The sequence below is a fragment of the Chlamydotis macqueenii genome, chromosome 1, assembly GCF_036417535.1.
Source record: "Chlamydotis macqueenii isolate bChlMac1 chromosome 1, bChlMac1.mat, whole genome shotgun sequence".
Lineage (NCBI taxonomy): Eukaryota > Metazoa > Chordata > Aves > Otidiformes > Otididae > Chlamydotis > Chlamydotis macqueenii.
The window spans coordinates 16,378,581-16,398,082 of NC_141556.1; the positions used below are offsets into that span (position 1 = coordinate 16,378,581).

Below are 19,502 nucleotides of genomic sequence, written 5' to 3' on the forward strand. Positions count from 1 at the left end.
ACTTGCCTGTGCTGTGTACTGCCCAGCCGTTTCCCTATCTGTGATTTTCAGTGTTGCGCTTGAATTATTCTACAGCCAAATTGGCTCAACTGTTATGAAAATTTAGATTGATAATCAAGGAAATGGTCTTATCCTGTTTCATCCTCTTGTTATTAGCAATAACATTTTAGACCACCCACACCAGCTCTTTTTCTCTTACCTTCTTTTATATGCCATATAAAGGTAATTTAAGGAGGTGGGGAGCAAAGCTTTACATCTCCTGAACTACAGACCTTAAGGGTGGGCTCTATGATTGTGAAACCAAGCATATCATGCCCATAATTTAGAAATCTACTGCTGTTCTGATTTATTTCCAGTCAGTCGAATTGTTCGCATCGAATGTTGAAAGGTCAGGTTTTCACTAATTAGAACAGATGTGTGTCTTAAATTATCTGTGGAAAATACGTAACTAAAGAAATTAACGGTAAGGATGTTCAGTGTAGCACTATCATATTTTCACTTTGACAGTAATTTCAGAGGAAATTATGTGATATGTCTTCACTGTTGATACTGATATGACTCTTACCCAGCATATTGGTATTTATAAACTCTTTGCACTGGTACCTGACTGCATCATGTCACTTGTAACCCCTTTACAGGGCATTTCCCCTGTGCATCTCAGCTTGTGAAGCCGTGGGTAGCTGCTTGTCCACCTTCCATCGTAGATGCTTGCTTCATGCAGGACAAAATTCAGAATTTTATCTGATAATACATTGTACAATAATTATTAATATATTCTTCAGCAAAATAATAGATCTTGCGGAAATAGTAGTATAGCAGTAGAATTAGCACAGTAACAGAGTTTGAACAAATCCCCAGCCCTGAAGAAGTGTTATTTTTGAACGTACCCATCACTGCAAGACTCCAGCAAATGCAGGTATCTTTGCTTTTGCTCTGGGTACCGTGCTGGTTTACTACTGAAGGATAAGCAGAGCACGGTTTATTACTGCAAAGTTTCTGTTAAATCTGGTTTCTAGTGCTATTTTTCCTGATTCAATGCATTGAATCTGCTTTCTCGAAACAGAATTTCCTCTCAGTTCTGGGCAGACAGCGGAGAATAGATGAGTGGCTTCAGCCATCAGAGGCTTTGGAGACATCTGATTTTCCCTTGTATCGTTTGTGTTTCACTCTGTCAAAAGTAGGACACATCTGGGAAACGATGGTAGGGGAATAAAGCATCCAGAGCTCCCGGCGGTTGTGTCTGTATGAATCAGCAGGTTGGTTTGCGCTGATGGAGATGGATGCAAGATAATAAACCAAGTACATCTTTGTGTATGGTAGTGTTGGAGAGAAAGCATGAGGCTCCTCTCTGAGGAGCTGCTGATCTGGCTGGGCAGAATGGAGAAACCAATCTCAGCATCAAGATGCTTTAAAATGCTAATCAGCTTGTATTCATTACCAAACACCTGCAAATGAAATATAGAGTAACAGCGAAAGGAGCGAAAGTGATGCTGTTAAAATGGTGGGAAACTGAGCAGTCCTGTGGTCTCCGGTGGTGCAGATGCGGAGCGGGCAGCTACAGGGGCTGAACAGGAGGTGGCAACGGGATCACTGGGTGTTCAGTAATTAATCTTTCAAATGCCATTTCCTTAATGTGTAAGGAACTTCCAGTTTAAACATATGGATGGTTCTCCAACACTGTTCAGTCTTCTATACGTCTTGTACCAGGGACACAGCTCAAACCAGATTTAACAAGCACGTGGTGAGGAGTACACAGAGTGGTAGGGAAGCGTCAGGGTGGGTACTAACAGGGAATGATCCATGTCTTGCACTCGTAACGTAGAAAGAAATGCTGAGCTGGATCGTGAAAGAGCCAAGTGACAGAAGAAGGAACCTGGGGTGATGCTTAGAAGCAAGATGAAGAAATGGCAAGGATGGCAGCAGTGCTTTTGACTGACAGAAGGGGTAAGATTTCTGTCATGGAAGCTGCTGATGTCTTAGGTTGATGGGTGCTCCAGCAGCCAGGCAACAGCTGAGGCCACAAGCCTGTTGTATCTGGGCGTGGGGGACGTGTCTTTGAGAGGGCAGTTCCATTGGCCTGTTTGCTCTGTGTTTTTCACCTCAAGACTAAAAGTGAATCTGTACGCACTGGAGGAGATGGGCTTTCTGGGGGAGCTTGGCCAGGCGGAGCTGCCACAGAGCGGGCACGGCACTGGCTGCTTTGCCGACAGCACATCAGGGGCTCTGTATTTTGCCAGGGAGCACTGGATCAGGTGCAAGGTGGAGCTGCAAATCTTACAGCTTACTGCCATTGAGACAGCATTATGGTTTGGCTGGGGTTTCAGACGTGCATTTTTCCAGTATTTGTTGGGTTAACGTCTCTCTTTTAAATATATTTGAACTTTGAATTTCCAGCTGTCCTGAAATTGAGTTTGGGACTTCACAGTGATATCCTGCTTTAAATGTTGTCCTGTTGGTACATCCATACCAACACAAGGAAGATTTCTGCCCCAGGAGTGGTGGTGGGTTGACCAGCAGTGCTTAGCACATTCCTGTTCAGCCTGGCCGTTGCTTAACAGAAAAGTTAGAGGAGAAGTGTTTTGTTGGAATTTGCTTTTGAAAGTCAACTGTAGTGGTGGTAGGTCCTCTGAAACATTTCAGGCTGGCTGTTGCTCCACCATCTTGCCACTCATTGCCCAGCTGTCACCCATTGCAGGCATCTTCATTCTGGTTTTCTTACTGCCCAGAGGGTCATATCCTTCATGTAAGTGCTCAGCTGATCTGGAAATCGCAAACCAGACAGATGTTCAGCTCTGTGATTTCTTCTCTTCAAGTAAATAACATTGTTTGCATATGAAATGGTGGTGTTTGCCTAAGTCTTCTGTCCCAAAAGTACATGGTTTTTCAACTGTAGAAATTTATGTGGTTGCAGCTGAAAACCTACTCTAGTTACAGTTATGACTTGTTGTCCCTTACAACAAGTGCTAATTTAAAAAAAAATAATAATAACAAAAAATAAAGTTACCAGTATTCCTTTAAAATATATTATATTGTTGGCAGTCAGGTAGAAATACCTGATTTTATACCTGTTCCTCAAAATATGTAGTTTCCACATAGTCCTTGGAATAGAGACACTTTTTATTTCAGTAGCTGAGGCACAGTTTACCTCTGGTCTGATTCTTTTTACTGTCAAATTAGAAATGCTACGTTCTTCTAAATTATTTCACTGTGTAGGAAATAAAGTATACACCTCTTTTCCTTATAACCTCACTTGACCTTGGCACAGTCCGTAGGCATTACTGATGACACTCAAAGTGTTCATCAGTGACGTAAGGACTAACTTCCACTTGACCTCAAATCCTTGCATGCAGCATCTTTAGCTCAAAGTCCTGCTGCTGCAGCTATTTTTGCACTGTGTGATATTCACATGAATGATCTCGTTGGCTTTGGTGTGACCACTTGCATAGCAATGACTAATCATTTGAAGATCTGTAGATACAAGGCAAGTGTTAAATTCAGGAATGTTCTGCTGATCGCTCTTCCTAAGACCAGGCTTGGGAAAAAGCAGATTTCTGAATGTAGGACTTGGCTCAAAGATCTGGATAAATTAACAGGGATGAAGTTTTTTCATCTTAATTGTACCTTTTTCAGCTTTTCATAAGATATTATGTGCCATGTTTATATAGAGATGTCACCAATTTCCCTGAAAATTCTTTAATGTAAACATTTTTGTTATTTTTCAGGTGTTCAAATGAAACAGTATTCAAAAAGGAAGATTTGTTTTGGGCATACAATTTCTGCCCCACTCCATACTCCTGGACAGCACTTCTGGGCCTTATTTTGTACTTGGTTTTCTTTGCGCCTGGTAAGCAAACGTTTGTTTTCACATTCAAGTTAAAAATTGTAAAAGTAAAATGTTAGATAGTGAGGCTACATATTAAATTTACTTTTGAGTCCAGCCATTCAACTGAAATTAATATTTTTCTTGATTCTTAGGGATGGGTCCTATGCCTTGGACCGTCAATTCTGAAATTTACCCACTTTGGGCTAGAAGTACAGGAAATGCGTGTTCCTCTGGAGTCAACTGGGTTTTCAATGTGCTTGTGTCACTGACGTTCCTGCATACGGCCGAATATCTGACATACTATGGTAAGGAACAGTATGTGTCCGTGTGTCCGGTACTGCTATTGGCGCATAGATTTGCTGCTGGTTCTGGGTCACTGGGCTGGTTTTGCTATGCAGTGTCAACTGCGAAGGCAGTGTTCTCAGCCCACCGTGGTTTAGTGAAACTAAAGACCTAATACGACCTGCCCGGATCATAGAGCTTGGTCCAGCTTTCATAAGAAATGTTTCTTTCTGTTCTTAACTGAGACCCTAGACAGCTGAATAAAATGGGGAAGCTGGAAAAAAAGCACTAAAGCACTTTTGGCTTAGTAAAATATGTCCAACTAAAGGAGACAGTATCTGCAGTTTTCCAGTTTATGATGGCATCCAATGCCAATATCAGGTGGTCCTTGCAGAAATAGCTGGGTAAGATGCTACTGCCCCACTCCCAGCTGTTGATGAAGTCCTATCTGCTGGAGGATGTGGAGAGTTTGTCAGATTACTGCTCAGCCACTCCAGTACAAGTAATTTAAATTACATTAAGCTGCTAGGGAGTTGATGTGACCTTCACATCATTACTAGTACAGAGCCTTTCAGCTCCACTTGTCATTCCTTTGAGCCGTCAGTCTAGAAACACGTGGCAGGTAAAGGTTTGTTGGTCCTTTGGTGCCTTCTCTCCCCCATAGGTAAGGTGGGTGGTGGAGGGAATGAGCTAATTATCTCCACAGAAGACTTTTAAGTAATAATTAGTGTAAGAGTCACAAGCATTATTTTAATCCCAACTATTTCTTTTTTGCTAAAGTTTCTCATCTTAGTGGGCTGAGTGTCTCCTTCACCGTTAAGATAAACTAAGAAAGTTCTTGCCTTTCGTATCTGCTTGGTTTTATTGGGCATGCAGTTTTTTAGTCGCTGTTTATTTTAACAGCAGAACGACTTGCCCAGAAAGGATGTGTATTATCTTCCACGTGAAATAAAATTGCTTTTGTTAATTTACTCAGTTGCGGAACAATGCAATAAAGCGGCCTTCCCCTGCACCCACAGCCCCGCAGCTCGTTGTTTTAACAGTGCTGCTCCAACCTTTGCTTTTACGCGCTCCTTTGATATCGGCAGCCTGCTGCTTCCGCCGGTCCCTCTGCTCTGGAGAGATGGGAACTTCTGTAACCGACTGTGCCTGTTGTTTTACGTTGCAGGAGCTTTCTTCCTCTACGCAGGGTTTGCTGCCTTGGGACTGGTTTTCATCTACGGCTGCCTTCCTGAGACTAAAGGGAAAAAACTAGAGGAAATCGAGTCTTTGTTTGAAAGCAGGCTATGTACATGCGGTATGTCGGATTCTGATGAAGGGAGGTATATCGAGTATATTCGGGTGAAGGGAAGCAATTACCATCTTTCTGACAATGATGCTTCTGATGTGGAATAATTTTCAGCTGCTGATGTATTTAATCATTTAAAAGCCTTCTGGGAGAAAAGCAGCTCTCTGATGACCTCACTGCCCTGCTTCTGGTCTGGTTCTCCTTTCTACTGTCTAGTTAAAAATGCCTTCATGTTGAAAAATGCTCCATTGGGGAGGAAATTCAATATGCTAGTGTTTTCTTGATAACTAAAAGCAATGGCTTCCAAAAGAGACTGAATTCCACAATTATGTGAATTCACCAAGTGTGCGCGACACTGCACCGTCCCGAGGTATTTAGTAGGGTGCGCTGTACCAGATGAATACAGAAGGCTGTCCTGGATGGTGAGGCGTTGTCCTTATCTTCCGTACTGACAAAAGATCAAATAATAGAGTAGCTAATCAGAAAGCAGCCGGTGTCTGTCAGATCTCCATCCCATAGCAGCTGAGGAAACAGCTCTGCTGTGCAGTACAACAAATGATGAATACATAAGCTGCTGTAACGGTAACCATTTAAAAGCTTTAACTGATTAGGAAAATACAAATATCTGCTATATCTATCAAAAGGAACATTTCCCAGATTTGCCCTAAGAGAATTTCCATTTTTATTTATTTGAGGTAACAAGTAGAGAGCCATACTCACCTGGGTGGAGGCTCACTAGGGTGGCGTACGTCTGTGTTACACCGGTTATCTAGCCACTGCTGCACTTGAGTACACGCTATGGGTAGGAGTCGGTGTTTGTGAGAGAAACTGCCAAAATTAACTACCTGACAGCAGGAAAACAGAACCAGGTATATGGCCACACGTACAAAGGAACAGGTATATATTGCTAGGTACCATGTAGAGGCTTTAGTTAGTTGGAAAAAAAATATTTTTGTTTTCCTTTTCTGCATTTGAACGTTTGGGTTCATGCCTAGTTTTGAGCACAAAATATCATTAGATAAAAGAAAGAAAAAGAAGGGAGAGGTTTTGTGCTGCTGAATGCACACTGGTCATCCCTCTTGCACCTTTTGCTTGTGAATAATCTATTGCCTTCAGTTTGTCTTCGTATGTGCTGAGTAAATGAATCCCAGCACATTTTTCCTTCAAATGCCCTTAGTCAACCAGTGTCTTGCTGGATCTAAAGAGAAATATTAGCATCAGGCAGAAGCCTACATCTCATGTTAATCGCCTTACCCCAAAGCATTGCAAAATTGTCAAGAAAATGTCAGGCATAAAAATCAACTTGGCTGCCTTTGGCCTTGTAATGAAAATATGAATGTTTTTTTATTCACCTGCCATGATTGCTTGCCTTGGCAAATTGAATTTTATGCAGCTACATAAAAATATTATGGGCTGGTTTTTTTTTTCCCTTACCCTATCCTCACTGCTTTAAGTCTTCAGAGATACGAGTTTGAAAGCATCAACAATTCAAATTCTTATCTTTGAAACATTTGCTTCATGAAAGAACGTGGAAAACCTCCTCTGCCTGTGGGCTGCACCCCATTTATTTGGTAAAAATACATTTATTTTTCATTGTGTAAAGATTAAATAAGTTGTTGGGCTCATTAGCTTTACAGATTTGCTTTGTGGGCTTTTCTTGGGTTGAAAGTATTTTGAATGTAAGATTACTATCAAAACTGAGACTGAACATTGGTTACTAAATTATTTTTATTGAATAATGTGGGGTTTTGTTGTTGTAAAGAAGTCTGCCATTATGTTATCTGATCTTCTGTAGCGGGAGTTCTTACTCTCCAATTATTGACCTTCAGCAATTGGGTATATTCTCTTTTTTACATCATTAATAAGACAAGTACTTTTGGAAAGAAAACATTTTAAAGCATCGTTCTGTGTCTTGACTGGAACTAAAAGGGAAAAACATAGCGGACAGAGGGAATTTCAAATGAATCGCTGAGAAGAGTGACCTGACCTTCAGTATCTCCTGGCACGGTGAGAGGGCTGGATTCTCACGCTTTCCATCTTGCCTCCCCTTTAAGTGCACAATATTTTTATGCTTGAAAGCACCAGCTGTTGAAAATGCTCAGGTCTCCAGACCTACCTACAACTGCACCCGCCACGGGATGTCTCCGTTAGGCTGCCACCTCTTTGAAGCCTTCACTGAAGGTGCAGTACCTGAAATGTGAAAAAGGGATACTTAGCACAGAACAAAATAGTTTTAAGGGCAAATCAGTTTCTTCCTGAAATGAAAAAATGTGTGTTTGGAGACCCTTATTTGGAACATTTCATTACCCAGAACAGCATGTGAATAGGTGTGTAATGCCCAACCTGCGCTTACGTGGTTGATGGGTTTAAGTGAGTCTTCTCTGCTTTTGAGAATGGGGACTTATGGTTCTGATTCCCCCCGAAAGCGTGAGCCCACGCACACTGTTACACCTACGAATGTCCCCTTGCTTGACATGTTTTGCTGGAGAGGGCTGTAGGCCAAGGAGGGTGTCCCTGCGCCAGCACGGTGTCAGCGCCAACCTCGCGCTTTGTTAGCCTGTGTCCGCAGGCAGAGGAAACCGCTTAGGCTTTGGGCAGAACCATAGCAAAGTCACTGGAAAGAGCGCCGTCACAAGATCAGCCTCTTTTGTTTTGCAGGCAGTGCTGGAGCTTTTTAGCAGCAGCAGACCATCTCTCTCTGCCAGCCTCGTTTCACGGACGCTTTCCAAAGCAGTGCTCAGCTGCGTACTGCGCTGGGCTCACTTTCTCGCACAAGTTCAATCTTACTGAAAGCAATTTTCTGAAGGTTTGCATCCCATGCCCTTTTTCTCAAGGCAAAATAATTAAAACACGTGTGTTTTATTCATCATTGCTACTGGCTGTGAGGGTGCAAAATCTATCGGCTTCTTTATTGTCACTGCACCTTCCCCACCCACAGGGAGCTGGGTTTAAGTTTTCCTTTTAGGGTTGTTTTACACCAAGATAGCATTCCGTACCTTAGAAACACTGAACCTAGTACCAAGCATCATGTGTAATAAAAGGAGATCAAGTACTTGAAATTAATCTTACGCAATTAGGATTTTATTTTTAGAATCTCTGGACATTTATAATGTATGAAGAAAATTAAATAAATGTTTCTATTTTGCAAATATTTTTTATATTTGTGCATATTTTAAGTTTTAAGAGATTTTTGCTAAGGGTAGACTTGGTAACATTCCAGGTAAAAGAATAAAAATACAGTGTAGCTGAATAATTTCTTATGACAGGATTTTAATTTATGAAGTAGCATAAATAGTATGTCTAAGCACAATATTGTTTTATTGAAAGCTTTCTGCAGAAGATGTGAAACAGTTTCTTCACAAGGACTGCACGCTTAATTCAGGTATTCTGTGCATCAGGAGTGCTAGAGTAATACTGCTGGTAGAGTTGGGCATGAGTTGCATGCCGATTATACACAACAATTTGAGATATTTTAATTCTCTTTAATCTACTGACTCTACATGTTTTGATCTAAGAGCAAGTATAAAAGAAACAAGTCCTGATGCATTTTTAATCTTTTTAAATTTATTTCACATATACGAGTTTCTTCATCATATTGCAAATCTAAAGTGTTGGGAGGGTTGAGATAATTTGCCGCTTGTTTCTTCCTCTTGTCACTTTGTTGATCAAAAAGTTTTTAAACAAGACAAGCAAACCTGTTTTGAAAGTAGATGTAGAAACGAAGCAAGGCCCCAGGACTCATTTGAGGGCTTCAGTTCTGGTGCTGCGCATGCACCTTGGGCAGATTGCTGTCGTAGACGTTGCTACTGTGAGCTGCAGCGGTACACGAGAGGATACATCCCAAGGACCATTGTTCCAACGCTGGCTTATTTTTGCATGAGTCGGTAAATGCAGGATTTCACTGGTTTAGGGGTGGGGTTGGGAGGGGAGAAGAAAACAATGATGTGTCAAAAGCCCCACGAAGTCGTGTTTCAGTAGAGACGGGTGTCGGAGCCAAAAGGAGCAGTCTCTGACCTCTCTCCCGTGTGTTTGCAAAGCTAGTACTTTTTTCCTTGGTGAAATCCCTTTTGCCCTTCTTAGTCACTCGGGTTGAGCACTGGGAAGAAGTTTTGACTTTCAGGGGCTGCTACAGGCCCTGAGCAAGGGTCGTTCCTTCGGCCACGGGACTGTTGGGTGCAGTCCCACAAGCGCGCAATGGGCGAGTAAAAGATTGACACTTTTGAGCTTTGTATTCAATTTTCTGATTCTCAGAGTCAACGCTCTTCTAACGTGGTCTTGAAATGTTACTTGTACTTGCGTAAGAGGCTTTGTTAGCTGAACCCCACGATGCGAGCGAGAGGCAGAGTTCTCACAGCACAGAGACCTCGGGGTAGAAATCAAGGCAGAAGAGAGTTCTGCGAAGCACTTTAAAGAGTAAGGTATTTGTGCACTTTTTTCTGAAGAGAGTCAAGCTAACCAAACCCCATTCCTCTACATTGGGAAGAAAATCGAGCTTTCTGTACCAGGCCAGAAGCAGATAATGCCACAGTATGTGCTTTATGGCAAAATGTGTTTTTATTGCGGGTAACATTTACAGCTTACATGTAGCTGCTGCCTATAAAGTGACTCAGTCGTTCTCTGGATTTTAACAAGTCACATTTTTGTGCAAAAATCTTAGTGGTTTTCTATTGATCTCCATCGCCTTGTGTACAGTACAGTTCAGCATAATCCACAAAGCGGTCTAGGTTGTGGCAGTGTTACCGATGTCAGCACAGTAAAATCTAGGTGAACATTGTTAACGAAATATTGTTGTTTGTGATACCGGGGGTTAAAACTCCTTAAAGGCAACTATATATAGATTTTAAAAGTCTGAAAAAAAAAATGGCAGTTCTTATCTATTTTGTGTATGTTTTCATATAGAGAAGGAGTTTTTTATGTGCCAATAACCATCACTGTAGTGTTTTGTAAATGGGTGTAAATGGTGTTCCAGAGTTCTGTATATGAGAATATACTTTAGCCACAATGACCTGTTAGTGTGAACCAGCGGCATGTTTTTAATCTTACTCACACCTCTCATCAGAGGTGCTGGCTCGTTGGCTTCAGTAGGGCTCACTTAGGCCAGGGGAAGCTGGAGCAGCATCAGGCCTCAAGAGTACAGAGTTTATCTAAATCCCCGCGTTTTCACGTTGTCCCTAGACAGTATGTTACATGTGAATGATCTGGCACGTGTAAGTACATATCTTCGAGTCTGGTTCAGTTACACTCCTTGATTGTGCTGAGATACAGTTTGCAAAATTTGGTTTGACCTTTCATCACATTTATTTAAAGAAGAGGGGCACTGATTAATCATGAATAACGTCCACCTCCTTCTAGAGGAAACATCCGTTTCTGAAGTGTTAAAATAAAGGCAAATTTCTCTTGCTGCCTTAAACATTACACAGACTTTGGAGAGGACTGAATGTATGACCATCATTGTGACTTCTGCAGGAGAAACTTCATGGATCCTCAGCAGGTGTGGAACGAGGTGGTTCCGTGGTGCTGGGATGCTGCGTTATACCGCAGGCCCTGCCTGGTGCGCACCTGCCATCTGTTTGGTTTTAGTGTTGCAGTATTCCCCGTGGAATCAATAGGATTGCTCATATGCTTGAAATTCTCCGTGTGCTCAGTGTCCTGCTGGTCCAGGGCATGGCTGGGAAGTGGCACAAGTCACGTCTCTGCTTTCCGTCGTCAAACTCACACCCCTACAAAACCGTTAAGCGGATCTTTCTGTGACAGGTTCTGTGTGGAATGCTTGAGACCTTATTGGAGACCAAATTGACTTCAGTGTTGAATAATAACATGCACACGATGCCGTCAGGCGTGCTGTAACCCCTGGGTGCATGTTAGGTATTCAGTACAAAACAGGTTTTGGCAGAACTAATTGTTGGGTTGTCCAAGTTATTTCTTAACCATGTCAAACGTGTGCCATTTCCTTTTGCAACCAGTCAAGCCTATAATGTATGAAAGTGTTGTACATTTTCTGAAACTTACGTGATGTAAAATTATTTAATCTACTTCAGTTCTGATTGCTTTAATGAAGTTTGGTCTTTACATAAAAATAAATATCTTCAATGAATTGTCGGTGCCAGAAGTGTAAATGAACAAAATAAAAGGTGAGATACTTAATTACAGAATCTTTCTCAGAGGTTCCTTTGTTCGGGTATTCGGGTCGCCTTTTAGAGCTGCAAAACTGCATTGCTCAGCAAAATGAGCTAAAATAGCCCGTGGGCTTGCCTGAAATAAGTGAATATACTCAGAATAATTCTGAGTATGATCCTAAGGTGGTGTGTTTAAAACCAGAGAGTGTTCCTGTGGTGATGGCACACCGGACAAGTGTCCCTTCCTTCCTGCAGGATTTCTTTGAAGAGCTGAATGCAGCTACGCAGAGCTGCTGACCATCCCGATGTCCCCCCAGGGGTTTTCAATGTCCCCTGCCCAAACGCAGACCAGTTTTGTGACGGCAGTTTATACCTTTAACCAGTCTGAAGAGTCATGAAGAGCAGCAGGAGCATGGCTGTGCTGTGCTGGGGGCTGCCCTGGCTGCGCTCTCCTGCGTGGCAGAGGAATTGTGCCCGTCCTGTTTCCTCCACCTGCCGCAGGTGCCACAATCGAACCCGTGCGTGGTCCAGAGTGGCCTCCCTCAGAGCTGGAGCCTTTGGGTCCAGGATGCAGAGAGATCGGCACAGCTGACGGGGAGATGCTGGCAGCAGGAGTCTGCTCGGCAAACCTGGATCTGTGTCAACGCTTATCTCTGGGAGGAGAGAGGAAGGTAATCGCTGTGCGCTGACAGGATATGTTTTTAGGTTTCTGGCTGATAGTGCTTACAAAGGCGATGGGCGGCTGCGGTTCAGATTACTTGTCACCAAAACCACACAGCAGCTTTGTGGGATAATGAAAAGCTGGTGGCTCCGCTGTCAAACGCTCCATTTTTTTGCTTTCTCCTATTCACCTCTGCTCCAGCTGCTGTCACAAAACAACTACTGATGGATTGATTTCTGCCAACGGGTTCTGCCATCTGCAGAACCGAACCACAGGCAGCAGCAGTTCCTGCTCCCAGATCTTTGTGAGCATTTTCAGGATCAGACCCCCCCACAGGCATCAAGGCTGGGTGGTGCCGCATCCGAACAAAAGTCACCCTTACAGTCCCACCAGCCTTTGTGTGTGGCATGGAGTGCTTTCTTCAAAGGCTGCTACAGTTTGTAGGGAGTAGGTGGAGAAGTTAAAGGTAAGCTTAAAAAAAAAAGTCCCTTTCCTCTGATCTTGGCGGGCGCCTGCTGAGTTGCGCTGGGCTGGTTGAAGAGACGGGCTGGTGATCATCCCTGAGCTGGTGTCCCCCCTGCCACCCCTACCCACGCGGGGTTCCCTGCGAGAACGTGCTTGGGCCCTTCAGCTGCTGCAGTTCCACTCCCAGCACATTCGCTTGACCCAAAAATACCTTAACATCTCGATATCGAAGTATCTCAGTCCTTATCCTGACAGATAAGGATTCAGTCTGTCCAGCACATGAAGCGACCAGCTGAGAGGCCGGTGGAAATAGTCGCGCACATTTCCCAAAAGCAGTTCCACCAGTCTCAGCAGGGGCCCGTTCATTAGCTGGGCTGCAGGGCAGGTTTTCACTCGCTTGTTCAAGATACATGAGCTACCCCGAAGCTGTGCATGTGTGCAATGAATAGAGAAAATCTGCACAGAGCTGAAACTTAAGACAGGTTTTGACTTTAGAAAGTTAACAGCAGAACTACCAGATTTTTTTCCTGCATCTTGATTTTGTTAGAAAAAAGGCAAGAAATCCCCTTTGAGGCCTGCGGAGGTGAGGCTTTCAGTTGGTTAGCTGGTTTTGTAGGAGAGCTCTGGGTCTGGGTGTCAGGAGGATACAAGTGGCCGTCTGGTTTTCATATGAGTGAGACCTCTGCCTTAGCTGGCGCACTCTGATGTTTGGTACCATCATATCCCATGAAGGTGCTAACAGAATCCATAATGCTGAAAAGAAAAGCAGGATGTCTTGTGCGGAGCAGGAAGATGTGTATTGTGTGGAGGAAGAAGAGGAGCATGCATCCAAAATGACCTATAAGACGTTAAGAGCATCACCATGCAGGGATGGGCTTAGGGGCAGTTTATTGCAACAAGAAAAGGGGCCAGGGAGATAAAAACTGCCAAGCAAGCCCTATTCTGTGGGTTATTCTTCTGAAAGTGATCATGTTGAGTAAACAGAGCCACACAAGAATGCAGGAATTGTGCGTGGTGTAAGGAGAGTGCAAGCTGCAGAACACGTGCTGGGGAGCACATCCCTTGGGAGGGGGCTCAGATGTGAGAAGGAAAAATTAAGCCCTCCCCTTCAGCAAAGCTGTGAACCACAAGCCCATCCCTGCTGGAAAGGGAGTTTGTGCGCTTGCTTAAATTTCATCAAAGGCGGTGAAAGGGAGATTGGAGAGGTGGGGAAGCTCCATGCCTGAAGTATCAGTGAGGGCTTTGGGAAGGCGGTTGGAGATACGTGAGCTGTTTGAGGGCAGAGAGGGCTGGATTAGCTGAACTTCATAATGAAGATGATACGTGAAAATGGGATTGGACCAGGTTGCCAAGGAAACACGGGCAGAAAGAGGAAGGAGCAAATCCCTAGGAGGGGTGGAGGGAGGAAGGGAGCAGGGCGTAAGGTGTGGGGGACGGTTAGTGAGGCGAGAGTGTGGGGACATGGTGCCTCTTCTACACCACTGCTTGATGGCAGGGGACACCATCAAACCGTCCCAGGTGGAGGGAAGCAAAGACGGAAGATGGGCACTGGGGTGAGGATGCAGCAGCTTCTGCACGAGCACCTCAACATGGATCGCAGCACCCGAGCAAGCAGGGGTGCGGTGTCGCTTCCCAGAGCCAGTCCCTCCGTGCCAACTGGGCACTGAGTGAGAAGAGAGCCGAGATGTCTCACCCCGAACCGGAGATTCTTGTTTGCTGTCCCGCCCCTTCCCCTCTGAGGGCAGGAGGACCAGTACTGGGCACTGTCACCTCTAGCAAGAGAATTACCACTGGTGCCTGTGCCATGTCCCCGGCTGCCTTTGCCCGTTCATGCATGGTGGCAAGGCGCAGGCACGGGGCGAGCCCTCGGCTCCACACTGCAGGCCAAGCCCTGCTTTGCCGGCCACTCCTGCCCTTCTTAACAGGGTGCCCTCACGCTTGAGGCCATTTGGGTGCATTTTGTTTAAACAGACTCACTTGCTGATCATTTACTTGTAGCCTCTGTCAGTGTTGCTCCTTGCCATCTCCCTGATTTTGTGTTACTGGAGTAGTTCATCATTGCCCCCAGATCCTTGACGAAGGGATCCTCCAGGCTCCTAGGGAAGTGGTCCCCCACCAGGAGCCCCATGCAAAGCCCTTCCCCAGCTGCTGCAGTCTCTGTGGGTGCCCTGAGAGAGGGGCACAGTGAAGCTCCTGGAGCATGAGAGAGGACAACAGCACCCCGGCATTGTGACACAGGCTCCCAGCACGCCCAGAAACCCCAGTGAGGGGCACGGACTGGGCTGGTTCAGAGTCTACCAGGCAAAGCATGAAGCATGCATGCTGAACAGGCAGCCATAGAGCAGCTGACCTGTGTTTGTTTTAGTCCTGTTCTCCAAAATTGTAGGGGGGTTTGCATTGCAACACTGATGCTACCCCAACCTGGCCGATCTTACACACAGCTCTGGTCCCCTTGGACAGTGCTGCGGCACTTGCAGCCTTCCCGCCCCCACCGCTTTTCCTTGTTCTCAAAGCTGTGTCCACAGCTGAGGCTGGTGAGACCCTTGCATCCTTGCTTGGCTGGGGGGCAGCGGGGGAGGCAGCTGCACCGGGTGGCACTGGAGCTCAGCTGGGGCTGGTGCTGGTGTCTCTGCCACACTCCTCTCACGGGCTGCTAAAAACAACGGGGGAAAAAAAACATCAGGAGCAAGCAAAAGTTTTGTAAGTCGGGTAGTGGATGTGTGCCGCCCGCAGCCTGGTTCCAGCTGAGACGATAGCTTTTACATTATCCCTTTATGTCAGGTTTCGGTATGGTGGTGGGATTCACAGGGAGACGCTGAGGGCATTGGGTCCTTAGCGGGAGACCCGTTGTGAGCCCAGCCCCAGGGCGCTGCTGCAGGGCTGCCACGGCTGAGGCACGATGGCTGCGGTGCTGGGGGACAAGCAGGTGTCGAGGTCAAACGCTGCTTCTCCTCATTGCTGCAGGGAAACGTGGGTGAGCAGAGACAGATGTGATCCAAGGAGATGGGGGAAGAGCGGCGCAGCAGCCCCCAACCTCCTTCCTCACCCACTCCCAGCTCCTCTTCCTCCAGCCGCAGGCTCCTGCCTCTGTCTGCAGCAGCTGCTGCGAACAGGCACAGCTCCCCTGGGGTCACCTGCCTGGTGTGGTTTGTCCCCCCCATCCCCACCCCAGGTGTGTGGTGACAGTGGCTGGCTACAGCCTGGGGCATCCTGCTCCAGCTGGCTCTGCTGCGAGCGGGGATTAGACAGAGCAAGCTCAGAGCTCCCCGCCAGCTTCAGCGGGTCTGGGGTTCTCAAAAAATTCATCCATTTGCAGGAAGCGCGGCTTTTCTCGCAAGCAAATCTCCTTACAGCCCTCTGGTTTCCTGACAATTACTCCAGCTCAGGGAACAGAGTAAATCTTAGGCAATATGATGTATTGGCTTGTCCTACGAACGGCCATGGCTCTGCGTCCTTTGCCCAGGCCAGGCCCTGTGCGCCGAGTGTGACACAGTGGCAGTAAATCACAGCTCCCTCTCTGCAAGCATGCACAAACACGGTTGATTTGGAAATCTTTTATCCCAACTCTATTAAATAATGCCACAGCCCTCTTGCAGCCTCCTGCCTTATCTTCACTGACTCTCCAAGTCAGACTCTCTTTTGGCCCAAGGTTCCCCGTCCCCCCACACAGAGCCGATGTATCAGCATCCTCTGCAGCCGTCCAGGTGCTGCGTGTGAGCTCACTGCAGGCTGGGCTCCCTTGGGTTTCACATCCAGGGAGCTGCAGTACCCAGAGCGAGCACCGTCGAAGTGCAGGGTGTGGATTTACAGCGGCGTGGCTAGGTGAGAGGGAGAGCATTTAGTGTTCAGCTCACAGAGCTACGAGACCTTGTTGGAGTTCAGGATCACCAGCTCTGGAGAAGCAGGCTCTGATTCAGGTGACTGGGACTGTCACCTCCAACCCGCCAGAGGCTCAGCGAGAAGGGGCTGAAGAAGGGTTGCAGGAAGGTCATTTTCTTTTGTGGGAACAGGTGAGGCACTGGATGCAGACAGTATTTTTTTCCAGGAAACCTCATCTTTCCTCAATCTGCTCTCTGCTAAAAACCATAAAAAAGCCAATTCATAAACAGTTTCCACCTGAGAAATAATCACTTCTATAAAGACTTAAGCTTCTCATTTCCCACAATGGTAATCCTTCACAAAAATGAAATACGGATTTCTACACAGTTTGTGGAGGCTCTTGGCATAATAACATCCAGCCACAAACTGCTTCATTAATGAAACAAAACGTCTGTCAGTGCTTGCCCAGAAAACTTTGCCTGAACCCCTCACTTGCAGGTTACTGTAATTAGAGCTGATTTGATAGAAGAAAGTTCCCAGCTGTAAATTAAAACTGCTTCTGACTGAAGCTTAGGGTAACATTTTCAGTGAGCCTGCCTTTCCTTCTATATTTAGAAGCATTCAAGTGCCACCGCTAAACCAGTTTTTGGTTAATTACGGGTACCCATCTCTTCTCTTCCTCAGCAAAACTCAATTTCTAACTGATTCTCACCAAACACCGTTAAAGCCATCTGTATTTCCGTGGCTTAGCACACTTCCAGGAAGATCAACATGGACAAGGAGTGGCTCTGCCTACACCGTTGCCTCAGACAAAGCTGGTGGTGCGCGGATGTGCATAGCGGGACGATGGTCATTGCCGCACGTTATGAATACCGGCGTCTTAAATGGCGTCAGCTGCTGAAGTATCAGGTGAAGAAAGCACAATTTGAGGCTGCTGCTGAGAGAGAGGAGATTGCTATCAAACCAAACTCAGCTCTTCCCAAAAGTCACAAAAAAATCCTGTGAAAGAAAGAACCTCAGCAGAGGAGACTGGCACTGAGATAAGGAGGAAGCACAACTCTCTTCTAATGCAATAACAGTCATGTAAATACTTCAAAATACTTCTCTAGTGGCTAAAAAGGGCACTCTGCCTTACTTATCATCATTGCCAGCACACATACCACTGCAAAGACAGTTTTCTTTCTTCTGATTGCTTTGCAATTGCATGTAAAAATTGTAAGATAATTGGATTTTATACGCTCTCATCCAGAGGCTTTGAAACATGATTATCGACGCTGATTGACGCGTCCCAAGTGGTGAATTATTGCATTAGAGCCATGTATGCAGCTCTTATGTACAGCCAGTCAGAAAATGTGTGTCTGGCCCTGAGCTGCGTCATTCCAGTCCTTACTGGGAAATGGTGCAATCTAGGCTGAGACCTGGCTGGAACCAAACAGATTTTGAAAGCTTCTGTATTAGTGGCTGAAGTGAAAATAAGCTATACCCACTGAAAGACTCTAAATTATGAGAGATATGAGAGCTGACTTACTTAATAAAGACATACTGCTTCATTTGAAACCCCTACAAATACACACACACACGCACACGTCCATGCAGTGCAACCAGCTCTTTTCCCAGTTCTGACCGCACCCTTTGTCCCGTCGATTCACAGGAGCAGACTGGGAATATGTGCCGCTAGCTCTGCGGATCAAGAGCATCTGCCTGAACCTGGGTAGCTCACTTCACTGTAAAACCAAACAAAATTTAGCAGTCCTAGCAAAGATGCCACTCTCCCAGAAATCAGGAGTGCCAGTTCCGTTGCAAGTTAATGGCAGTTTACCTTGGGTTGGGTCACTCCAGCATCTCTGTAAGCACAGCCACCAGAGAGGTCACTGGCCACGTGGCAATTTTACATCCACCAGTCTGATCAGAAACTCAAACACAAAGCATACAGCGCCGGAGCTTTGAGCCATAACGTGCCATTCACTGGCCCCTGCCACAGCGTATTGCCGGAAGCTGGAGCACCAAGCGAGTCGGAGTCGCGTCGGCCATGGGGAGAGCTGGGAAGCTGCACACGCGCCACTGGAAAGGCTGACAGGGACGTACCAGGCACATGGGACTGCTGGGAAACACACGCCTGAGAGACGGCCTAATTCAGGCCCGTGAAGGCTGCTGCTGCTGTGGCACAATCTGCACGGGCTTCCTAACGCTGAGTGAACAGCTCTGCCTTACAAACCACCAGCAACGGCTGAGCTTTCAGCAAATCATAGCTGTTATTCAAATAAATTATAGCTCCTCTGAAGAAGATCAACATTGCCGTTTCAGATTTTAAAAATTACTAGGGAATTTGCTTTGACAATAAATTGAGGCAACCTAAAAGAGCAAATCTGCTTATGTCAGGCTTCAGGAAGTGGGCAGTGAATTAGCTAAATGATAGTTACACATTTCAGAAGTCTGGGTGTGCAAACCACGTCCCATGTACGCAATTCCTAGAGATAAAAGACAATACTATTTTCTTCCCAGCACAGACAAGTCCACTGAAATTTGTGAGACGCTATTTTTAAAATGGCATAGCCATAAACCTGCAAAGTGTTCAGCAACGTAGACCTTTTAAAAATGGCTCTTAGCTTCAAAAATAAAAGCCGATAGAAAACACAGCCGCCAGTTTGATTATGAGAATGGAGACAAAGAATAGCGACAGATCTCATCGGGGCTGGGTGACACACATCCCTTCGTCCGCCAAACCTTTTATTACAAAATGTAGAAATGTAAGAAACCAACCTGATGGGAATAAGTGCAGTCAATCTCTTAACAGCTCTTTCCAAGGGAGAAAGCACAACACGTTAACACCATAAAAGCCAATCTCCTGTGCTGCTTAAGGACTAGTCTCCAGCGTAGCTTCTGCTGAAGCCCAGATCTTGTAACACACACACACACACACACAGACAGAGCTGTAGATACGTATGTATGTGTACAGCTGTATGGATATATAAGCAGGTGATGTCAGTAACAGAGTGAATCTCCCTGCCACCTTTACTAGGAACCTTCTTAGAAGGAAAGAATATAACC

General features: G+C 45.6%; 1 protein-coding gene across 1 annotated transcript in view; it reads left to right on the forward strand.

Annotated features, from left to right (window-relative positions):
* Nucleotides 1-11,545, forward strand: part of SLC2A13 (solute carrier family 2 member 13) — a 164,448-nt gene extending 152,903 nt beyond the window's left edge. Inside the window, exons 8-10 of the mRNA XM_086746712.1 lie at nt 3,723-3,844; nt 3,976-4,128; nt 5,274-11,545. Of these exons, the coding sequence (XP_086602838.1) occupies nt 3,723-3,844; nt 3,976-4,128; nt 5,274-5,500 (502 nt within the window). The 3' untranslated portion in view covers nt 5,501-11,545. The remainder of the gene's footprint in view (nt 1-3,722; nt 3,845-3,975; nt 4,129-5,273) is intronic.
* Nucleotides 11,546-19,502: the final 7,957 nt, after the last annotated feature.